At 36.9% G+C, this 18,635-nt stretch overlaps 1 protein-coding gene across 1 annotated transcript in view; it reads right to left on the bottom strand.

Annotated features, from left to right (window-relative positions):
* COL19A1 (collagen type XIX alpha 1 chain) overlaps positions 1–18,635 on the bottom strand; it is a 341,781-nt gene that overhangs the window by 160,628 nt on the left and 162,518 nt on the right. Inside the window, exons 14-15 of the mRNA XM_037844663.1 lie at positions 10,576–10,629; positions 8,932–8,967 (exon numbers count right to left, since the gene is read on the bottom strand). Of these exons, the coding sequence (XP_037700591.1) occupies positions 8,932–8,967; positions 10,576–10,629 (90 nt within the window). The remainder of the gene's footprint in view (positions 1–8,931; positions 8,968–10,575; positions 10,630–18,635) is intronic.

The raw sequence follows: 18,635 nt of genomic DNA on the forward strand, positions 1-18,635 counted from the left end.
TTCATATCTTTTGCCCATTTTATAATTGGGCTGTCTGTACTATGTCATTGAGTTGTAGGATTTCTTTATATATGCAAGATATCAGTCTTTTGTCAGATACATGGTTTCCAAAAATTTTTTCCCATTGAGTTGGCTGCCTCTTTACCTTTTTGAGAAATTCCTTTGAGGTGCAGAAACTTCTAAGCTTGAGGAGTTCCCATTTATCTATTTTCTCTTTTGTTGCTTGTGCTTTGGGTGTAAAGTCTAGGAAGTGGCCTCCTAATACAAGGTCTTGAAGATGTTTTCCTACATTATCTTCTAGGAGTTTAATGGTACTTTCTTTTATATTGAGATCTTTGGTCCATTTTGAGTTAATTTTTGTGTAGGGGGTGAGGTAGGGGTCCTCCTTCATTCTTTTGGATATGGATATCCAACTCTCCCAGCCCCATTTGTTGAAAAGACCATTATGGCTCAGTTCGGTGACTTTGGGGGCCTTATCAAAGATCAGTCGGCCATAGATCTGAGGGTCTATCTCTGAGTTCTCAATTCGATTCCATTGATCTATATGTCTATCTTTGTGCCAGTACCATGCTGTTTTGGCAACTGTGGCTTTATAATAAGCTTCAAAGTCAGGGAGTGTAAGTCCTCCCACTTCGTTTTTCTTTTTTAGAGCGTCTTTAGCAATTCGAGGCATCTTCCCTTTCCAAATAAATTTGATAACTAGCTTTTCCAACTCTGCAAAGTAGGTTGTTGGAATTTTGATTGGGATTGCATTGAATCTGTAGATGAGTTTGGGTAGAATTGACATCTTAATGACATTTTGCCTTCCTATCCATGAACATGGAATATTTTTCCATCTTTTAAGGTCCCCTTCTATTTCTTTTAGTAGAGTTATGTAGTTTTCTTTGTATAGGTCTTTTACATCTTTGGTTAAGTTTATTCCTAGGTACTTGATTTTTTTAGTTGCTATTGAAAATGGTATCTTTTTCTTGAGTGTCTCTTCAGTTTGTTCATTTCTAGCATATAGAAACATTACTGACTTATGTGCATTAATCTTGTATCCCGCTACTTTGCTAAATTTGTTTATTAGCTCTAGTAGGTGTATCGTTGATTTCTCAGGGTTTTCTAGATATAAGATCATATCATCTGCAAACAATGACAGTTTTACTTCTTCTTTTCCAATTTGGATGCCTTTTATTTCTTTGTCTTGCCGGATTGCCCTGGCTAGCACTTCCAGCACAATGTTGAATAACAGTGGTGACAGCGGGCATCCTTGTCTTGTTCCTGATCTTAGAGGGAAGGCTTTCAGTCTCTCACCATTGAGTACTATGCTGGCTGTGGGTTTTTCATATATGCTCTTTATCATGTTGAGGAAGTTTCCTTCAATTCCTACCTTTTGAAGTGTTTTTATCAAAAAGGGATGTTGGATTTTGTCAAATGCTTTTTCAGCATCTATTGAGATGATCAATTGATTTTTCCCTTTCGAGTTTTTAATGTGTTTGTAATACATTGATTGTTTTTCTTATGTTGAACCATCCTTGCATGCCTGGAATGAACCCCACTTAGTCATGGTGTATGATTTTTTTAATGTGTCTTTGGATTCGATTTGCAAGTATTTTGTTGAGGATTTTTGCATCTATATTCATTAGGGAGATTGGCCGGTAGTTTTCCTTTTTTGTAGCATCTTTGCCTGGTTTTGGTATTAGATTGATGTTAGCTTCATAAAATGAGTTAGGTAGTGTTCCATTTTTTTCAATGTTTTGAAAGAGTTTGAGTAAGATTGGTGTCAGTTCTTTCTGGAAAGTTTGGTAGAATTCCCCTGTGAAGCCATCTGGCCCTGGGCATTTATTTGTGGGAAGATTTTTGATGACTGATTGGATCTCTTTGCTTGTGATGGGTTGGTTGAGGTCTTCTAATTCTTCTCTGGTTAGTCTAGGTTGTTCATATGTTTCCAGGAAATTGTCCATTTCTTCTACATTATCCAGTTTGTTGCCATACAGTTGTTCATAATATCCTCTTATAATTTTTTTAATTTCTTCAGGATCTGCAGTTATGTCACCTTTTTCATTCATTATTTTGTTTATATGGGTCTTCTCTCTTTTTGATTTTGTCAGTCTAGCTAGGGGCTTGTCAATCTTGTTGATCTTCTCAAAGAACCAACTTTTGGTGATATTTATCCTCTCTATTGTTTTTTTGTTCTCTATGTCATTTATTTCTGCTTTAATCCTTGTTATTTCTTTTCTTCTACTTGGTTTAGGATTGGTTTGCTGTTCATTTTCTAGCTTCTTCAGTTGATCCATTAGTTCTTTGATTTTGGCTCTTTCTTCCTTTTTAATATATGCGTTTAGTGCTATAAATTTCCCCCTTAGCACTGCTTTTGCTGCATCCCATAGGTTTTGGTATGTTGTGTTCTCATTTTCATTCGTCTCTATATATTTAGCAATTTCCCTTGCTATTTCTTCTTTAACCCACTGATTGTTTAGGAGTGTGTTGTTTAACCTCCAGGTATTTGTGAATTTTCTAAGTCTCTGATGGTTATTGACTTCTAATTGTATTCCATTGTGGTCAGAGAATGTGCTTTGAATAATGTCAATCTTTTTAAATTTATTGAGGCTTGTTTTATGTCCCAGCATATGATCTATTCTGGAGAAAGTTCCATGAGCACTAGAAAAGTATGTGTATCCTGGTGATTTGGGATGTAATGTCCTGTAGATGTCTGTTAAATCTAATTCATTTATCAGATTGTTTAGGTTTTCAATTTCCTTATTGGTCTTCTGTCTGGTTGATCTATCTATAGGAGAGAGTGATGTGTTGAAGTCTCCCACAATTATTGTGGAAACATCAATTGCTTCTTTTAGTTTTGCCAGTGTTTCTCTCATGTATTTTGTGGCACCTTGATTGGGTGCATAGACATTTACGATTGTTATTTCTTCTTGCTGAATTGCCCCTTTTATTAGTATGTAGTGGCCTTCTTTGTCTCTCAAAACATCCCTGCATTTGAAGTCTATTTTATCTGAGATTAATATTGCTACACCTGCTTTCTTTTGGCTGTAGCTTGCATGAAATATTTTTTTCCATCCTTTCACTTTCAGTTTCTTTGTGTCCCTGTGTCTAAGATGAGTCTCTTGTATGCAACATATTGATGGTTCATTTTTTTTGATCCATTCTGCGAATCTATATCTTTTAATTGGGGAGTTTAATCCATTTACATTCAACGTTAAAACCGTGAAGGCATTTCTTGAATCGGCCATCTTATCCTTTGGATTATGTTTGCCATATTTTTCCCTCTCTCTATTAATATCCTTTATTGTACCCATACCGAATCTCTTTAGTACTGAACCTTTCTCCAAGTCTCTCTGTCCTGTCTTTGTTTCTCTGTCTGTAGGGCTCCCTTTAGTATCTCCAGTAGGGCAGGTCTCTTGTTAGCAAATTCTCTCAGCATTTCTTTGTCTGTGAAAAATTTAAGCTCTCCCTCAAATTTGAAGGAGAGCTTTGCTGGATAAAGTATTCTTGGCTGGAAATTCCTCTCACTCAGAATTTTAAATATATCGTGCCACTGCCTTCTCGCCTCCATGGTGGCTGCTGAGTAGTCACTACTTAGTCTTATGCTGTTTCCTTTGTATGTGGTGAATTGCTTTTCTCTTGCTGCTTTCAGAACTTGCTCCTTCTCTTCTATGTTTGACAGTGTGATCAGTATATGTCTCGGAGTGGGTTTTTTTGGATTTATTCTATTTGGAGTTCGCTGAGCATTTATGATTTGTGTATTTATGTTGTTTAGAAGATTTGGGAAGTTTTCCCCAACAATTTCTTTGAATACTCTTCCTAGACCTTTACCCTTTTCTTCCCCTTCTGGGACACCAATGAGTCTTATATTCGGACGTTTCATATTATCTATCATATCCCTGAGGTCCATTTCGAGTTTTTCAAATTTTTTCCCCATTCTTTCTTTTATGCTTTCATTTTCCATTCTGTCATCTTCCAGGTCACTGATTCGTTGTTCAACTTCCTCTAGTCTTGTACTATGAGTGTCCAGAATCTTTTTAATTTGGTCAACAGTTTCTTTAATTTCCATAAGATCATCCATTTTTTTATTTAGTCTTGCAATGTCTTCTTTATGCTCTTCTAGGGTCTTCTTGATTTCCTTTATCTCCCGTACTATGGTCTCATTGTTCATCTTTAGTTCTTTGAGTAGCTGCTCTAGGTGCTGTGCCTCTTCTGGTCTTTTGATTTGGGTGGTTGGGCTTGGGTTATCCATATCGTCTGGTTTTTTCATATGCTTTATAATTTTCTGTTGTTTTTGGCCTCGTGGCATTTGCTGAACTTGATAGGGTTCTTTTAGGGTTTGTAGACCTATTGAAGTCCTTATCTCTAATTTATCATATCTACAGCTTCGTGGAGTACACTTTCTCTAACTAACCAGCAGGTGGCGTCCACGAGCCACCTGTTCTCCACAAGCCAGTTCTTCCCTGCTTAGCCTTTTTGGTGAGTGGGGGAGTGAGTCTTGTGGGGCCCAATTGGTGTACCAAGCTTGCGTGTGTAGTTGGTGTTGCCTGCCCTGTATGTGGGGCGTGTTTCTGGGCAGTCGGGGAGGGGGGGTGGCCCTAACAATCAAATCTCCCTGATGATCCTAGAGTTTTAAAGCTGCTGCAATAGTCTAATCCTTCAGTTCAGTCCTGCCACAGTTTGTCTCTGCCACAGACCCACAAGTCTTTGGTATTGGCGTATGGCTCCTGAGACTTGCAAGTGGGCCCCTCTTCCAGGCTGTGCACCCCGGGTCCTCTGTTGAGGGATGACTGTGCTATGTCACAGGTGAGTGCCGTTCCCCCAGGGCAGTTCTGGGCTGCTGGGCTGTGTAGGGAGGCTCCCAGTCTGCTCAAATGATGGCTGAATGGGGCTTTGTTAATTCACACTGCTCCACCTTCCCAGCTCTGGGACATTCAGCTGAGGTTGCAGGGAAGGCTAATGTCCACGCCCAGTTTTGTGGTGTGTGCCTGTTATTTGAAGCACTTCCGTCACACTGGGTTGTCTGGGGCAGCTCTGGGCTATGGGGCTGGCGATGGGCAGGAGTGTTTCCTGTCCACCAGGATGGTAGCTGTGAGCGGACACCCCCCTTTTCTTGGGAAGTTGTGTTGTTTAGTGAATTTTCTCAGCCACTGGATTATTGCCTTTTGTCTCAGAGCTCTCTTAGTTCTGCTCTAGACTTGACGTGCCCAAATTGCAATTCTTTGAAGCCTTCTGTATTGAGCTTCTTAGAGTAATTGTTTTAGAAAAAGCAAAAAGGATTTAAAAAAAAAACAAAAAAAAAAAACAAAACAAAAAACGGCCCTCCTCAGAGATCTAATGGGTTATTGAAATGCTAATAGACAAAGCAACCAGGGCCATTAAGGAAAGGTGCACAGGGCAGAGAGATCAGCTTTGCTTCGGGATTTGCATATGCGCCTCAAGGCCTGAGCTCCGCCCTTCCCCTTTCTGTGTTCACCAGAACTCCAAAAATCCTCTGCTTTTATTTTGGAGTTTTTCGTGTTGTTTTTTTTCTATGCCTGTCTCCTCTCTGCTGGGCTGGCTGCTCTCAGAGTCTCTGGTGTCTGGTCTCAGTCTATCTATGGTTGGAGTTTGAATCAGTAGAATGAGTTTTCGATAAGAGGAGCCACTGCAGTTCTCCCTTCTCCTTCCCGGAGCTGACAGCCCCTCCTCCCCCGGGACTGAGCCTGGCAGGGAGGGGCGCGGGTCCCCTGGCCGCAAAAACTTACAGATTTCGCTGATCTCAGCAGTTCCACGTTTTCATGAGTGTTGTATGAAGTATGCCCAAAGACAGATTGCTCTGTGGTGTCCAGTCCACGCAGTTCCTGGCTTTTTACCTACTTTCCTGGAGGAGTAAGTAAAACTTACAGCTCACCAGTCTGCCATCTTGCCCCGCCTCCCTCTCCCTTATTTTTGAAGAACAGTTTCCCAGATACAGAGTTTTTGGCTAGCAGTTTTTCTCTTTTAGTACCTTAAAAATATCTTGCCACTGCCTTCTTGTCTCTTGGTTTCTGATGGGAAATCAGCACTTAGTCTTATTGAGGATCCCTTGTATGTGATGAATCACTTTTCTCTTGTTGCTTTTCATAATTCTCTGTTCATCTTTGGCATCTGACAATCTGATCAGTATGTGTCTTGGAGTGGGTGCATTAGGGTATATTCTGTTTGGAGAACATTACACTTCTTAGACATGTATATTTTTGTCTTTCATAAGAGTTGGGAAATTTTTGATCATTATTTCCCCTTTTCACTTCTTTTCTTCTTCTGGTACACCCAGGACACATATGTTGGTATGTTCCATGCTGTTAACTCAAGTCCCCATGATACTGCTCAATTTTTTCTATTCTTTTCTCTTTCTGTTCTTCTGTCTGTATGATTTCAATTGTCCTGTCTTCTAGTTCACAGATTCTTCTCTCTGTTCAAATATGCTGTTGCATGTTCATAGTGTATTTTTAATTTTCATTATTGTGCCTTTCATCTCCATAATTTCTGTTATGTTTCTTTTTACACTTTCTAATTCTTTTGGACACATATTCATTGTCATCTTAATATCCTTTAGCTCTATATTTGTCAAAAGTTTATTTCTATCCATATTTTCCTTCATCTCCTTGAATTGATTTAGGAAATTTGTTTGAATTTCTTTGATTTGTTGTTCCAAAGTTGTGTCTCCTCTGAAGTTTTAATTTGTTCCCTTGACTGAGCCATAGCTTCCTGTTTCTTAGTATGGCTTGCAATTTTTTGCAGATGTCTGGGCATCCGATTATTTTGATGTGCTAACTCTGAAAGTCAATCTCTCCCTCTTGTCTAGGGTTTTGTTTTAGATTGACTATATATTTGCACATTATTTGACACTCAGTCCAACTTATGATGGACCTTTATTGTAGCCTGTGTTTAATTGTTCAAATTTTCTCAGGTCTTCTGCACTTCCTTCTTACCCTGGATATCAGGTACAACTTTAAGATTTCCCTTTTATTTGTAATTGTGCTCTTACAGGGGAAAACTTCCTTTTCTCTGTTCCTTCTCCAGGGATTCTGAGCTTTTGTTTGTTTTTGCTCATAATTATCTCCCTAGCTCTTAAGATTTGTTTAACTTTTCCTCACTCAGTGTCCCTTTTCACTCACTCCACATTCCTTTCCATTATACTTCTCAGTCTGAGACCTGACCTACCTTACAGCAGTTCAGCTTTCCTCTCCTTTTTCTCTTTTTTTTTTCTTCTGTGAGGCTTTTCTACATCCACTTACTTCCCCATTTGGGTATCCCACCCTGGGGAAACATATGGGGTTAATCCAAAAATGTCCAACCTTTCTTAAGGGAGCTAGCAAGCAGTCTTGGCTGAGTGAGTGCACCTCTTGCTAACGGTTCTGCTGTGGTCTCTCTCTCTTTTTTTTTAATCTGGGAGCATTTTTGTACGTGGTGCTCCTTGGCCATTTGTGTTTCGCCCTGGGTCTCTGAAGACTCGGGTCCCTGTGCCTGGATATGTGTGGGACTCTTACTCACTGCTGTGAGTGGCTCTGGGGTCTGCATCCACACCAGGACCTTGGCAAGCTGCCTCTGTGCAACTCCCAAGCTGTGCGGGACCAAGTGAGGGAGAGGGGCCTGGACAGGCTGTCTGGTTGTAAATCTCCTACTTTTTTTCAGGTTTTTTTTTCTCTTTTTTCCTGATTCAGCATTTTTGGAGCCCTTTTCCAGCCTCTATCATCCTTCAGAGTTCCAAGCAAGTGGGATTTTTCCTTTTATTAGTTGTTTCTAAGGGGAGACTTTTCCTGGGGAGTCTTACATCGCCATGTTGATGATGTCACTCCCAAACAAACAGATTTTATTTCCATCTTGAAAATAAAAATCTTAGTTTAAAATATAGACTTCTATTGCAAATTGAATTTGATTATTTCTAAGTTACTTGTTTTGTACCTTAGATTTTCCATCTATAAGGAAATATTTGTCCTTTAAGTAAGAGTTTCAAAGATTACCTGTGAAAGACATTATGAACATATTATTCATAATAGGTTTTTCAAGTTGAAGGATAAAGGTGATCCAAGGCATGCAGGCATTGGGATTCCTATGTTGAAATGATGGGATGAGCTCTATCCAGATTGCTAGAAGACTTCTTTAAACTTGACCTCTGTGATGAACAGGTCTATTAAAGCCAATGAGTTAAATTCTCAATTTATATCATTAGAAAATATCAACATGAATTTTGAGAGACCTCCAGCCACGAATGATTTCTTGAAAAACTTTTCTCTTTCTCTGTTAGGCTTAGACTCATCTTACACCAAATTGTTTAGCTAAATGAGAATCTTTAATGACCTATGAAGAAAATCTGTAATAGTAAATTGCATCTAAATATAAAAAGGCCTTATATATTTATAATTAAATGTTTAATAAATGATGAAGCATTCAATTAAGAAAATCCCATTTTGTACACATTATAAACTCTTCTCATAAATCCTTACTGAAAATTGCCATAAAATTTGCAAATTTTAGAAGCCAAAAGCATAAGAAAATCAATGGTCTTTGGCAGAATTTGGGGAATGTAACAATCAGTTTAAATAGGTAGCTGGTTTTACACACTGGGTAGTTATAGTTTTGTTCTCTTACAGTTTTTAGAGTATGTAGAACTGTCTCTGCTTCCATTTATTTTAAATGTGATGTTAAGAATATACATTTAAGGAACAAAATAATGAACTGTTTGTAGGAGAGAGAAAATTGTACAGGGTAGGTATTAATTCCAGACTTTTCTAGGAACTACCTGCATGACCTCAGGTCAAATACTTCATATTGTAGGCAGTTGCCCTATATTTAAAATGTGTAGGTTTGGCTTGATATTTCTCAAAATACCCTATGGTTTTAAATTCTGGTTTAGTTATGATGTGGTGTGAATGATAAATAGGATAACATAGTTCAATTTTGAACCTTGATTTCCAGAATACTTACAGTTAAGGCTGGTGGTCCTGGAGGTCCCATATCTCCCTAAAATAGATTAAAGAAAAATTACAATTACCAATAGGCCCTTTAGTCATATGTTTTTAATAATTTTTGAATGGATACAAGCAATATCTATATCTAAATCTTGAAGGAAATGAAAAGATAATTTTATCGTGATAAAAATCTATACAACAAAAATTTATGTGCCCTTTTACTCTCATGATGTAAAAATCACCTAGTGCACCCCCATACTTTGTGCAGCAGCAGAGCTTGTTTCAAAAAACCAAAATAATAAAATTTTCTATTCTTTTGTCCTCTAATCTGAAATTAGAAAGACTATCTTTTCAAATCTGGCTACTTGCCAATGGGACAGCTGGGAAGTGTCATAGCAACAGATAATTTTTCTGACAAAATTAGGATGAGGATCAGCAGAAATAATAAGTGGATTTCCCCATTTCATGCCTCCCAGCTGCAAGAAGCAGGCATTGACTCTTCTAAACTCTACTGAATTGGCATTGCACTTGGCATCTACTGAATTAGCACTGCACTTGGCAATTGTAAGAGGCTTTGCCTATATTTATGTATTTTTAAATACTAAAGCTGCTTTGCTGACCTATGTGAATACAAATTACCAAGTGGATATATTGACAAACTATTCAAAATAGTTGAAAAAATGATTCTCCTTCACCTAAGTGTTCATTATTTTTTTTTATTTATATGATGCCTGTATGCTTTATTGTCTCAGAAACTCTATTTATTTCATAGGAACTTTCATTGAGATCATGCATCAGTGCTATGGTTCTTATTTAGGAGAACATTATGGAGACCATGGACAGTGTGTTGAGATATTGCATTTATTCTCAGACGGAGTCATTTATTCTATGACTTTCTCTTTTTTCAACTAGCATGGCTACCCTAAAGGTTAAGACTTGGCATTATATAATCATTACTCTTTGGAAAAACTGAATAAAAATAACCAATAGTTGCTAAGAAACAGTGACGTAGCATGAATCAGTCATTGGAGACTGATTTGTAAGACTGCCTTTAATGTAGAGGTAAATATTGCACATAGACAAGGATGATAATGTGTTAAGAGTGGAGAACAAAATACTGTGCAAAAATACACAAGTCTCATCAAATTGGAATCATCTAATATCCTTATTAAAAGCAACTCTTGCTTTCACTTTTTCTTAAGTCTCCTTCCAAAGTCACTGCCAATATGCCATTATGAAATAATAAGTGAGGAAAAGTGGGAGGAAATGGAGCAGTTATTCTAAGACTTGAGATTCAGTTAGCTTCCTTCCCCTCAAAGAGCCACCTGCTTTACCTTCATAGTAGCATCTCAATGCTATTGGCAAAGTTCTTGGATATGGAACAAGTTTGCTAACTCGGTGATGGAATAACTAATGCTGGGAGAGAAAAGAAAAATCTTACAAACAAGAGTTAGCATCAAATAGTAATTGCACACACAGTCTCTCCAAACTGAGCAAATGAACCCAAAGACTTTTCTTGTTCAAATGCTTTTAACATAACAGGCTTTGATTAATTTTTAAATGCTTTTGGCAGTTAAATTTTATCAATGAGAAGTCACTGCATATGTTAAGTGGGGTATTCCTAAGAAGAAGTCAGCACTTTGCAGGGTAAATAAAATACCTTGTCTCCTTTTGGGCCAGGTGGACCAGGAGGACCCAAGTCACCTTTCAAACCCTGTACGAAGAACACAAACAATGTGACTTCTACACACAGTCCACAGAAAGCTTCAAATTCCAACAAATCATTATTAACAAATTTAATCATAATTGACTGAACTTCTAAATCTCATTCTTGGGTGTGTAGTTTGGAGAGAAATAGAGAAACCAGCATTAAAATGATAAGCAACATCTGTGCTGTGCTGGGGACAGATACATTAAATCAGTGCAAGTCCTCAATACTGCATATTTGTGCAACTTTGCTTCCTGCTAAAATTGCATTAATTCACCATCTGGGAGAATATCATTTAGATCTATACGAGCTGTTAAGTATCCACTTTGGATTAAATTTGTGGATGTTGTAAATAACTCTGATTTAGCATTGATTTGGGCTTTATAAAGTTTGCAGGAAAAAAATTCAAGAGATAAATCAAAAACATTATTACATCTCTATCAGGAAATCAAATTGTGAGGAAAAGGAGTGAAGAATGCACTTTTTTTTTTTTCTATCTCATGAAAAGCTGGAGCTAAAAGGTAATCATTTTCCTGTTTTAAAGGATGTCCCATCTTTTTTAACATGGATTTATAAAGACATTACATAATACTATACAGAGCATAGACAGTATATCAGACAAATATTTTCATGAGTTTTATGGACTCTTGGGTGTTTTAATGATAATTTAGTAGATCTGACTCAGAAGTGACAGCTTTCAGGGATGCCACAATGATTTCTTTGGAGGAGATCAGTTCTACAGCAAGACAGTTAGATAGACACATCCTGTCTATGTGGTAAATAGGAAAAAATATCTTCCTTCATCTTTAACACATTTGGATGAGGGAAGAACAATAATAGAAAAAAGAAATATTCCAAAACTATACAGTACACAGTAAATCTAGGCAACTTCTGTTGCTAGCTGAGGGATCCAGCTATTACCACCCTCACATTTTGTAGTGAATAAATAATGCCAAATGCCACTCCCTGTAGCCACTCAATGTAGAAGCCAATAATAAATTGAAAGGAACAAAAGTAATTTAGGTAATTAAAATAGACTTGTTGCAAAGAATAGTCTTATACTTTAAGAAAAAAGTTTTAATGCATGAAAATAGCATCTAAATGGCCAAAGAAATTTGTATTTGCATAAGTACTTTTTTGAATAAGACTCATTTGCTATGTTTCTTCTTTATTACCTTGGAATATTTCTAGAAAATGATGAATGAAAAATTAAATCATATTTGAGATGTGTTCCTGTCCAACCCAAGCAACACATACTCTATTTATATATACCCATAGAGTAAAACTTGGTAACAGCATATTCTGAATACCTAGAGGAGGAGACTGTGCCATTTCAGTGAATAGATATTATTAATTCACTCCTTCCTCCTTCCCTCATTCAATGAACATTTATTGTATACCTTATATGTAAGGCACTCTTCTAGGCCTTAGATCTGTCCTGTCGAATACAGTAGTCATGAGTCACATGCTTTTGAGCCCTTGAAGCATGATTAGTCTGATTGAGATGTGCTGTGAGTGTAAAATACATATTGAGTTTCTGAGATTTAGTACAAAAAATATTGTAAACTATCGTTAGTAATTTTTGGGTTGATAATGTGTTGAAATGATATTTTGATATATATTAAATAAAACATATTAAAATTAATGTCATCTGTTTTTTTTTACTTTTCTTAATATGACTACTAGAAAATGTAATATATTTATATTTGTCTTGTATTTGTGGCTCACATTATATTTCTATTGGACAGAGCTGCTTTGGAGATACAGAAAACAAGAAGTCAAGATCTGTATCCTTATGGAACTTATGTTATTAAAGGAGGATGACTGATAATAAGCAGGTCAATAGGATGTATGAGATGAGAGTGAAGGGGGAAATAGTAGCTACTTCCGTTGGGGTGGTCAAAAACTGCCTGTATGGAGGTGACATTGATACTTCAGAAAGATTCAACCACTCAGTGATCCTGGGGGAAAGTGTGTGGTAGAGGGAATAGCAAACACAAAGGCCCCACGGTGAAAGAAAGATCATGAGCAAGTAGGTAAGGAGTATGAGATTAAGTCAAACGTTACCCAGGGGCCACGGCATTTGAGAATTGCAGGATATGGTAAAGGGGAAGGGGAGGTTTATTCTAAATGCAATGGAAAGTCACATAGTGTTTTAAGCAGAGAAATGACATGATTTTACTTGTGTTTATGAAAAAAAATCACTTTGGCTACAATGTGGAACATAGATTGTAGGCAACCAGAGTGAAAGCAGAAAAGGTGGCTATTGCTGCTTTCCAGGCAGTAGAGCAGTATGGCTGGGACAGGGTGGTGACAGTGGAGACGGAGAGAAATTGTCAGAGTTGGTACATATTGGGAGGCAGACCTGCCAGGACCTGTAAATATACCAGAAGTGGGGGCAGGGAAAAGGGGGTGTCAAGGCTGACTCATACTTGGCTTGAGTAACTGATTGAAAGGTGATGCTGTTTACTGAGCTGAGAAATATATTAAAAAGACAGTTCCTCTTCTTGCTGGTACAAAATTACCCAGAGAAAGGACAAACATCAAGAAAGTAATGGTAAAGAAAGACAAGAACTGTCCATTTATTCAACAAAGTTTATTGTAAATCTGCAAACATGCAAGGCTAGACCATGTATTCCTTATGAATACATGAATGTAAAAACATTATTTTTAAGAATGGAAAGGAATATTATGCACAACATTCAGGAAAATGGTTGTCTTTGGTGTGGGGGATAGGAGGGGGCTCACACAGGTAGATTCAAGGGGAAGGATGATGCCTTAGTTATTACACTGAGTTCTGGGTACACTGGTGTTCCACTTACTACTATGATTCATAGCCATCACATATGTTGTATATATTTTAAGTCCTAACAATACATTTTAAAAATTTAAAGCTTCTTGCCTGACAAATTAATGCTCGTTGCAACTTCTAGGGAGGGGACTTATTGGCAGTTGAGTCACCTAAGCAACCCTGGCTTAATCAACTATGGGCAGGAAGGATGCTGTCAAAGTTGTGCCTATACAGTGGCTGGGGATCCATCCTCCTGTTTCTAGGGGAGTTCTCAGTGTAGTGGAAATGGTTGGGGGGGATAGTGCAACCAATTACAAGTCTATGTAAATACTGGGTACCATCATAGAAGAATATATCAGGTGTGAAGGGAGCACTTCCCAGGGATGCCTAATTCTGCTGGAGGTGCCAAGACATTGGAGGTGTGGAGTTCAGGTGAGGCAGTAAAGGAATGGCTTTTTATGTGTAATCTTGTGTAAGTTATGAAAGCTTCCCTATAAAGTAGGTATAATTAATAGTTATCTTGAAGAGTTGGCATGAGAAACTTATGTTGTAAAAACATTTAGCACATTATAGGCACTTAATAAATGTCTTTAAAATTTAGGAGATAATTAATAGTTCTTTCTGTTGAGTTTTGTACTCAGTGTGATGGATATGTAACAACTGTGCTTTAACTTACACAGGATAAAATGCAATTGAGAAGTACTTCTGCATTCATCAAACTTCTACTTTTATGGCTGCTGAAGTGGACCTATGTAACTCATGTCTTCCTGTGACAAAGTGCAATGTTGTTAAGGACATGGCATCATAATAGGCTCTTAGAAACAGACCAGTAATGCTTTGCTCAAGTGCAATTTTTCTCCTTGTGTCATACTGGTGCTTGCTACCAATGCTTTTTGAATTCTAGGGAGAAAAGGACAGTACTCACCATAAAGCATAAAGAACCAAATGAAACAGACTCTGAATTCAATATTGAATAAAATAGATATCTATTATCAAGGTTCTCTATAAAAATGTAAGAATATAAAGATTCTCAAAAGCAGGGTAGTTGACTCTGCATGTTGTACTGAGACAGGAACTCTTCTCTAAAGCAATATGAAAGCAGAAGGACAGTATTACAACTAGAATTGTAAAAGTAGGTAGATTATGAAATTAATTTTTGTTGGAAGAATTACTCTTCATGGTATGTATAATCTTTTAAAATCAGAATATCATGCACAATAATGTAAGTTATGTTTAAAAAATTTAGCCTATCAATTAATTCTTTACCCCAGCTTCCACCAACTGCATCTTATTCTGTAGCAACGGAACAGCTGTCACCAGCTGATATCTTTGGCTTTGTGATTTCAATATTTTTGCATTTAACAGTACAGCTTGCATTGGTATAAGAAGATTAACATGATTATTTTTGAAATATGGATGCTGTAATTCTGATAAGCATTTATATTTTAATGCTCTTTATTACTGATAAAGATGCAGAGGAGGAAACATCTACTTTTCTGAGATAATAAAACCTAACAAAATCACATATTCAAAAGATAAATCTATTAGATATAAATTTGTTCTATTTTATCAAGTTTCTAGTAATAGCTAATATTTATATAGCTCTTAAACTAGCCATTATTCTAAATGGTTTATATATGTTAACCCCTTTCATCCTCACAAAAATCCCTTGAGGTAAGTGCTATCAACACTACCATTTCATTGTGCAAATGAAGAGGCTGAGGCATGGAGAGTTTAAGTACTCTACCAAATAGTATACCAGCTAGTTATTGGCAGAGCTGGGATTTGAACCCAGGTAGACTGGCTTCAGAGGTCATATTACCAACCAACTTTACAACATTCTCTCTCAAGTCCATTCTAGGATGCCATTATTGAATATACTTCATATTAGGCCATGATCAAAATCATTTGTTTATGAATTAAGAATGTGTGTAAAGCTGAGGTCTTATATTTTGAAGGTTAAATTCTAGCAATTCAAATTTTTGTTTGGTATGCATTATTTACACTTTAAGGGAAATATGAGCTTGTGTTTAGTAATACCATGGAGATCAACCCAACACATACACACACAACTACACACACACACACACACACACACACATATACCACACAGACACGCACACAAATAAATGTGTCTCCTCCATCAAGGATGCATTTGGAAATGTATCAGAATGGTTTTTGTTTTCCCAAGGTATAGGAACTGCTATTGGCATTTAGTTGGTGGGCTCCAAGGATGCTAAACATTCTTGCAGTACAGTCCTCTGAAAAGGAATTGTCTTGCCCAAAATGTCAAGAGGGCGCCATTGAGAAAGACTGGCCTGCCACATATTTCTATTCAAATAAAAAAAAAAGTTTGCATTTTCCAAAATGAGTTTGCCTATTTTGTGAGAAAGCTGGCACAGAAACATTTTTAAATGTACATTTACATCAAGGTATATGTAATATGTGAGAATAAAAAATATCAGTAAAAAGGCTGTTTGAATTCATTTAGTGAGAATATAAATTCTTTCAATTTTCTCTCTTGGAAAGTAGCTGGAGTGAACTGGATTGTTGAGTTTGTTCACTATACATTCTAACTGAATATTTATGACATTATAATCTTCATTATGACTTGACTTTAATTCAAATTGAAATAGCTATTATAATACTCTTCATTCTCAGAGAATGTGTACCTGCACATATTGTAAGTCAGAGTAAAATGTCTTAAATGCTTAATTATTTTAGTTTGTAGAGTCAGTTTATTTTAGCATTGAATAATAGGCATTGCCACATGTAGCAGGATTTAGTGGGGAAATCAGAGACTTCTCAGTCAAACATTAGAGTTAAAGGTTGATTTTACCATTTACCATTTCCTAAAAGAAAGTTGCTTAATTTCCCCAAGTTTCTATTTCTTGCCTCTAAAAAAATAAGGTGCTATCACCCCTGCTCTAGCTATAACATAAGACTGGGATAAGCATCAAATAATTTCAAATCCCTCAAGAAAACAATTTACGAAGAATACACAATATTAGCACCACCACAACCAATGGTGTAATAACAGAACATTAGATTCTTTACTCATAGTGATAGTAGAAGGGAGAGAGAACTTTCTTTACTTTTCCCTATTTCTCCTTAGCCATAACTCTTGAATATCTTTGGCAAAATTAAGAAAAGGAAAATAATACCATCAACATATTAATTAAGAAACCAAGTGAGAAAAGTTAATGTGCTTTGTCATGCTTTATGATGTACGTAATGAGCTATATTAAACAATTATGGTGCTAAAAAAAATGACACCCCTGTGATAGGGCATGTGAAGGATTGTTCTAAGATGCTTTTGGAAGAGGAAAGGCCCACTGTGCTGTGGACTTTTTCTCAGCAGGTTCGGTCTCACTCAGCTTTGAGACTCACATAATAGCTGCAGAGCATTTGGGGACATAGTAGGCATTCAAATATATGTGTGCATCAATTAATTTATTCTAAAAAGCCAAATCACCTTTCAGACAACATGAGAAAATTTTCCAAATCTCTGAATTACTGGGAATATATTTCCAAGTCCAACCTCTCAAAACTCCTTCCAGTTTCATTCAATTTGGGGGGAAATTATTTCCCTATTTCTCTATTTCAATTCCAACATTATTTTTATGAACACTAACAGTCTTTGTTTTGCTCCTCTCTCAAAGAGCCCATATACCTGTAGCTTGGCTATCTTTTGGAACACTACAATTCATCTCTTTAGACACACTTAGCATTTCTCACATATTAACACCCTTCCAAAAATGAATGGTCAAAATGCTTGGTTATTTTTGAGTTTTCTCTCTTTATCATATCCAATCAAGTGACAAATGACATATATTTTGCTTCTGGAATATCACCATCTATATCATCCTTCCATCTCTGTTATCTGTTAGTTTAGGCTCTTATTACTTATATTTTAGACTATTGGGATAACCGCTCAATTTTTTCAGGTTAAAATTCAAAAAATACTAATTGACAATTTACTCATTGCAAACATTTACTAATTAGTAAGGATTCCAAGATATAGTCTTTGGTCTCAAGGAGATTACAGAAGAAAGAACAGAAAACATAGACAAAGGCCCAAAGTCTATCCATTTAACAGAACATATTATAATAGTAATCTTTTTTTTTTTTATAACACAGCTTGAATCCCATCTCTCCTCTGTCCAAATGCTTCAAATCTCAGCATGCTTTTCAGATTTGTAATCTTAATAATCACTTTGTATAATCATAGAACATTGTAATGATGGGGACTTTCAGAATCTATTCTAAGTTCATCACCTTACAGGCTCTGAGAAGTGATTTGCTCAGCTAGTGACAGAACTGGGACACAAACTGAGCTCTGGCTTTCCACTACAGAACTCTTTCCACTTCACCAGGGACCTCCAATGACAGGGTAGGGAGATGAATCAGATACTCTCTTTAAACATGTGAACCAATAGTTCTGACATCCAGTGTCCAGATACCTCTAAGAGGGTAAAGAAACTCTCCTAGCTACAAGCCATTGGTGCTAGTTCCCATTCTCTGGTGCCAGGTACACTTCAAAGCGGAGAGGAATGAGAATGAGAGACATATCAAAGATGTGAACTGGGGCAACTTAGGAAGTAAACAAGAGTAAAGCTATGGGGGTCAGAGCCTCTGGCCAGTGATAACTACTAGTGTTAACTCCAGGGGTACTTCTCATTTGGAGGAAGCCCCCTCAAGTATCCCTCTTAATTTCTCCACAGGTCCCTCAGGTATCCCTCTTATTTTCTCCACAGGCCCCAAGGATTGGTCTTTAGCTTCTCTTCCCATGGTCATAACCTACACCTTCAAGAAGGGTTTCATGAGTTCTCTAGGGCATCAAGGAACCAAATATAGCCTCGTATAGTGTTTCCTTATTCTTTCAGCCACAAAGCAAGTAGTGGCTCTTCAGATCCTTTCTAAAACATTTTTTTTAAATATTCATTTTACTGAGATATATTCACATACCATGCAGTCTTACAAAACAAATCGTACATTTGATTGTTCACAGTACCATTACACAGTTGTACATTCATCACCAAAATCAATCCCCGACACCCTCATTACCACACACACAAAAATAACCAGAATAATAATCAAAGTGAAAAAGAGCAACTAAAGTAAAAAAGAACACTGGGTGCCTTGTCTGTTTGTTTGTCTAAAACATTTTATATTTTACTGGAAACAGTGAGGAAAAACAATTCCTATTATTGTCCCTTGC

This window comes from Choloepus didactylus, chromosome 7 (assembly GCF_015220235.1).
Source record: "Choloepus didactylus isolate mChoDid1 chromosome 7, mChoDid1.pri, whole genome shotgun sequence".
Classification (NCBI taxonomy): Eukaryota; Metazoa; Chordata; class Mammalia; order Pilosa; family Megalonychidae; genus Choloepus; species Choloepus didactylus.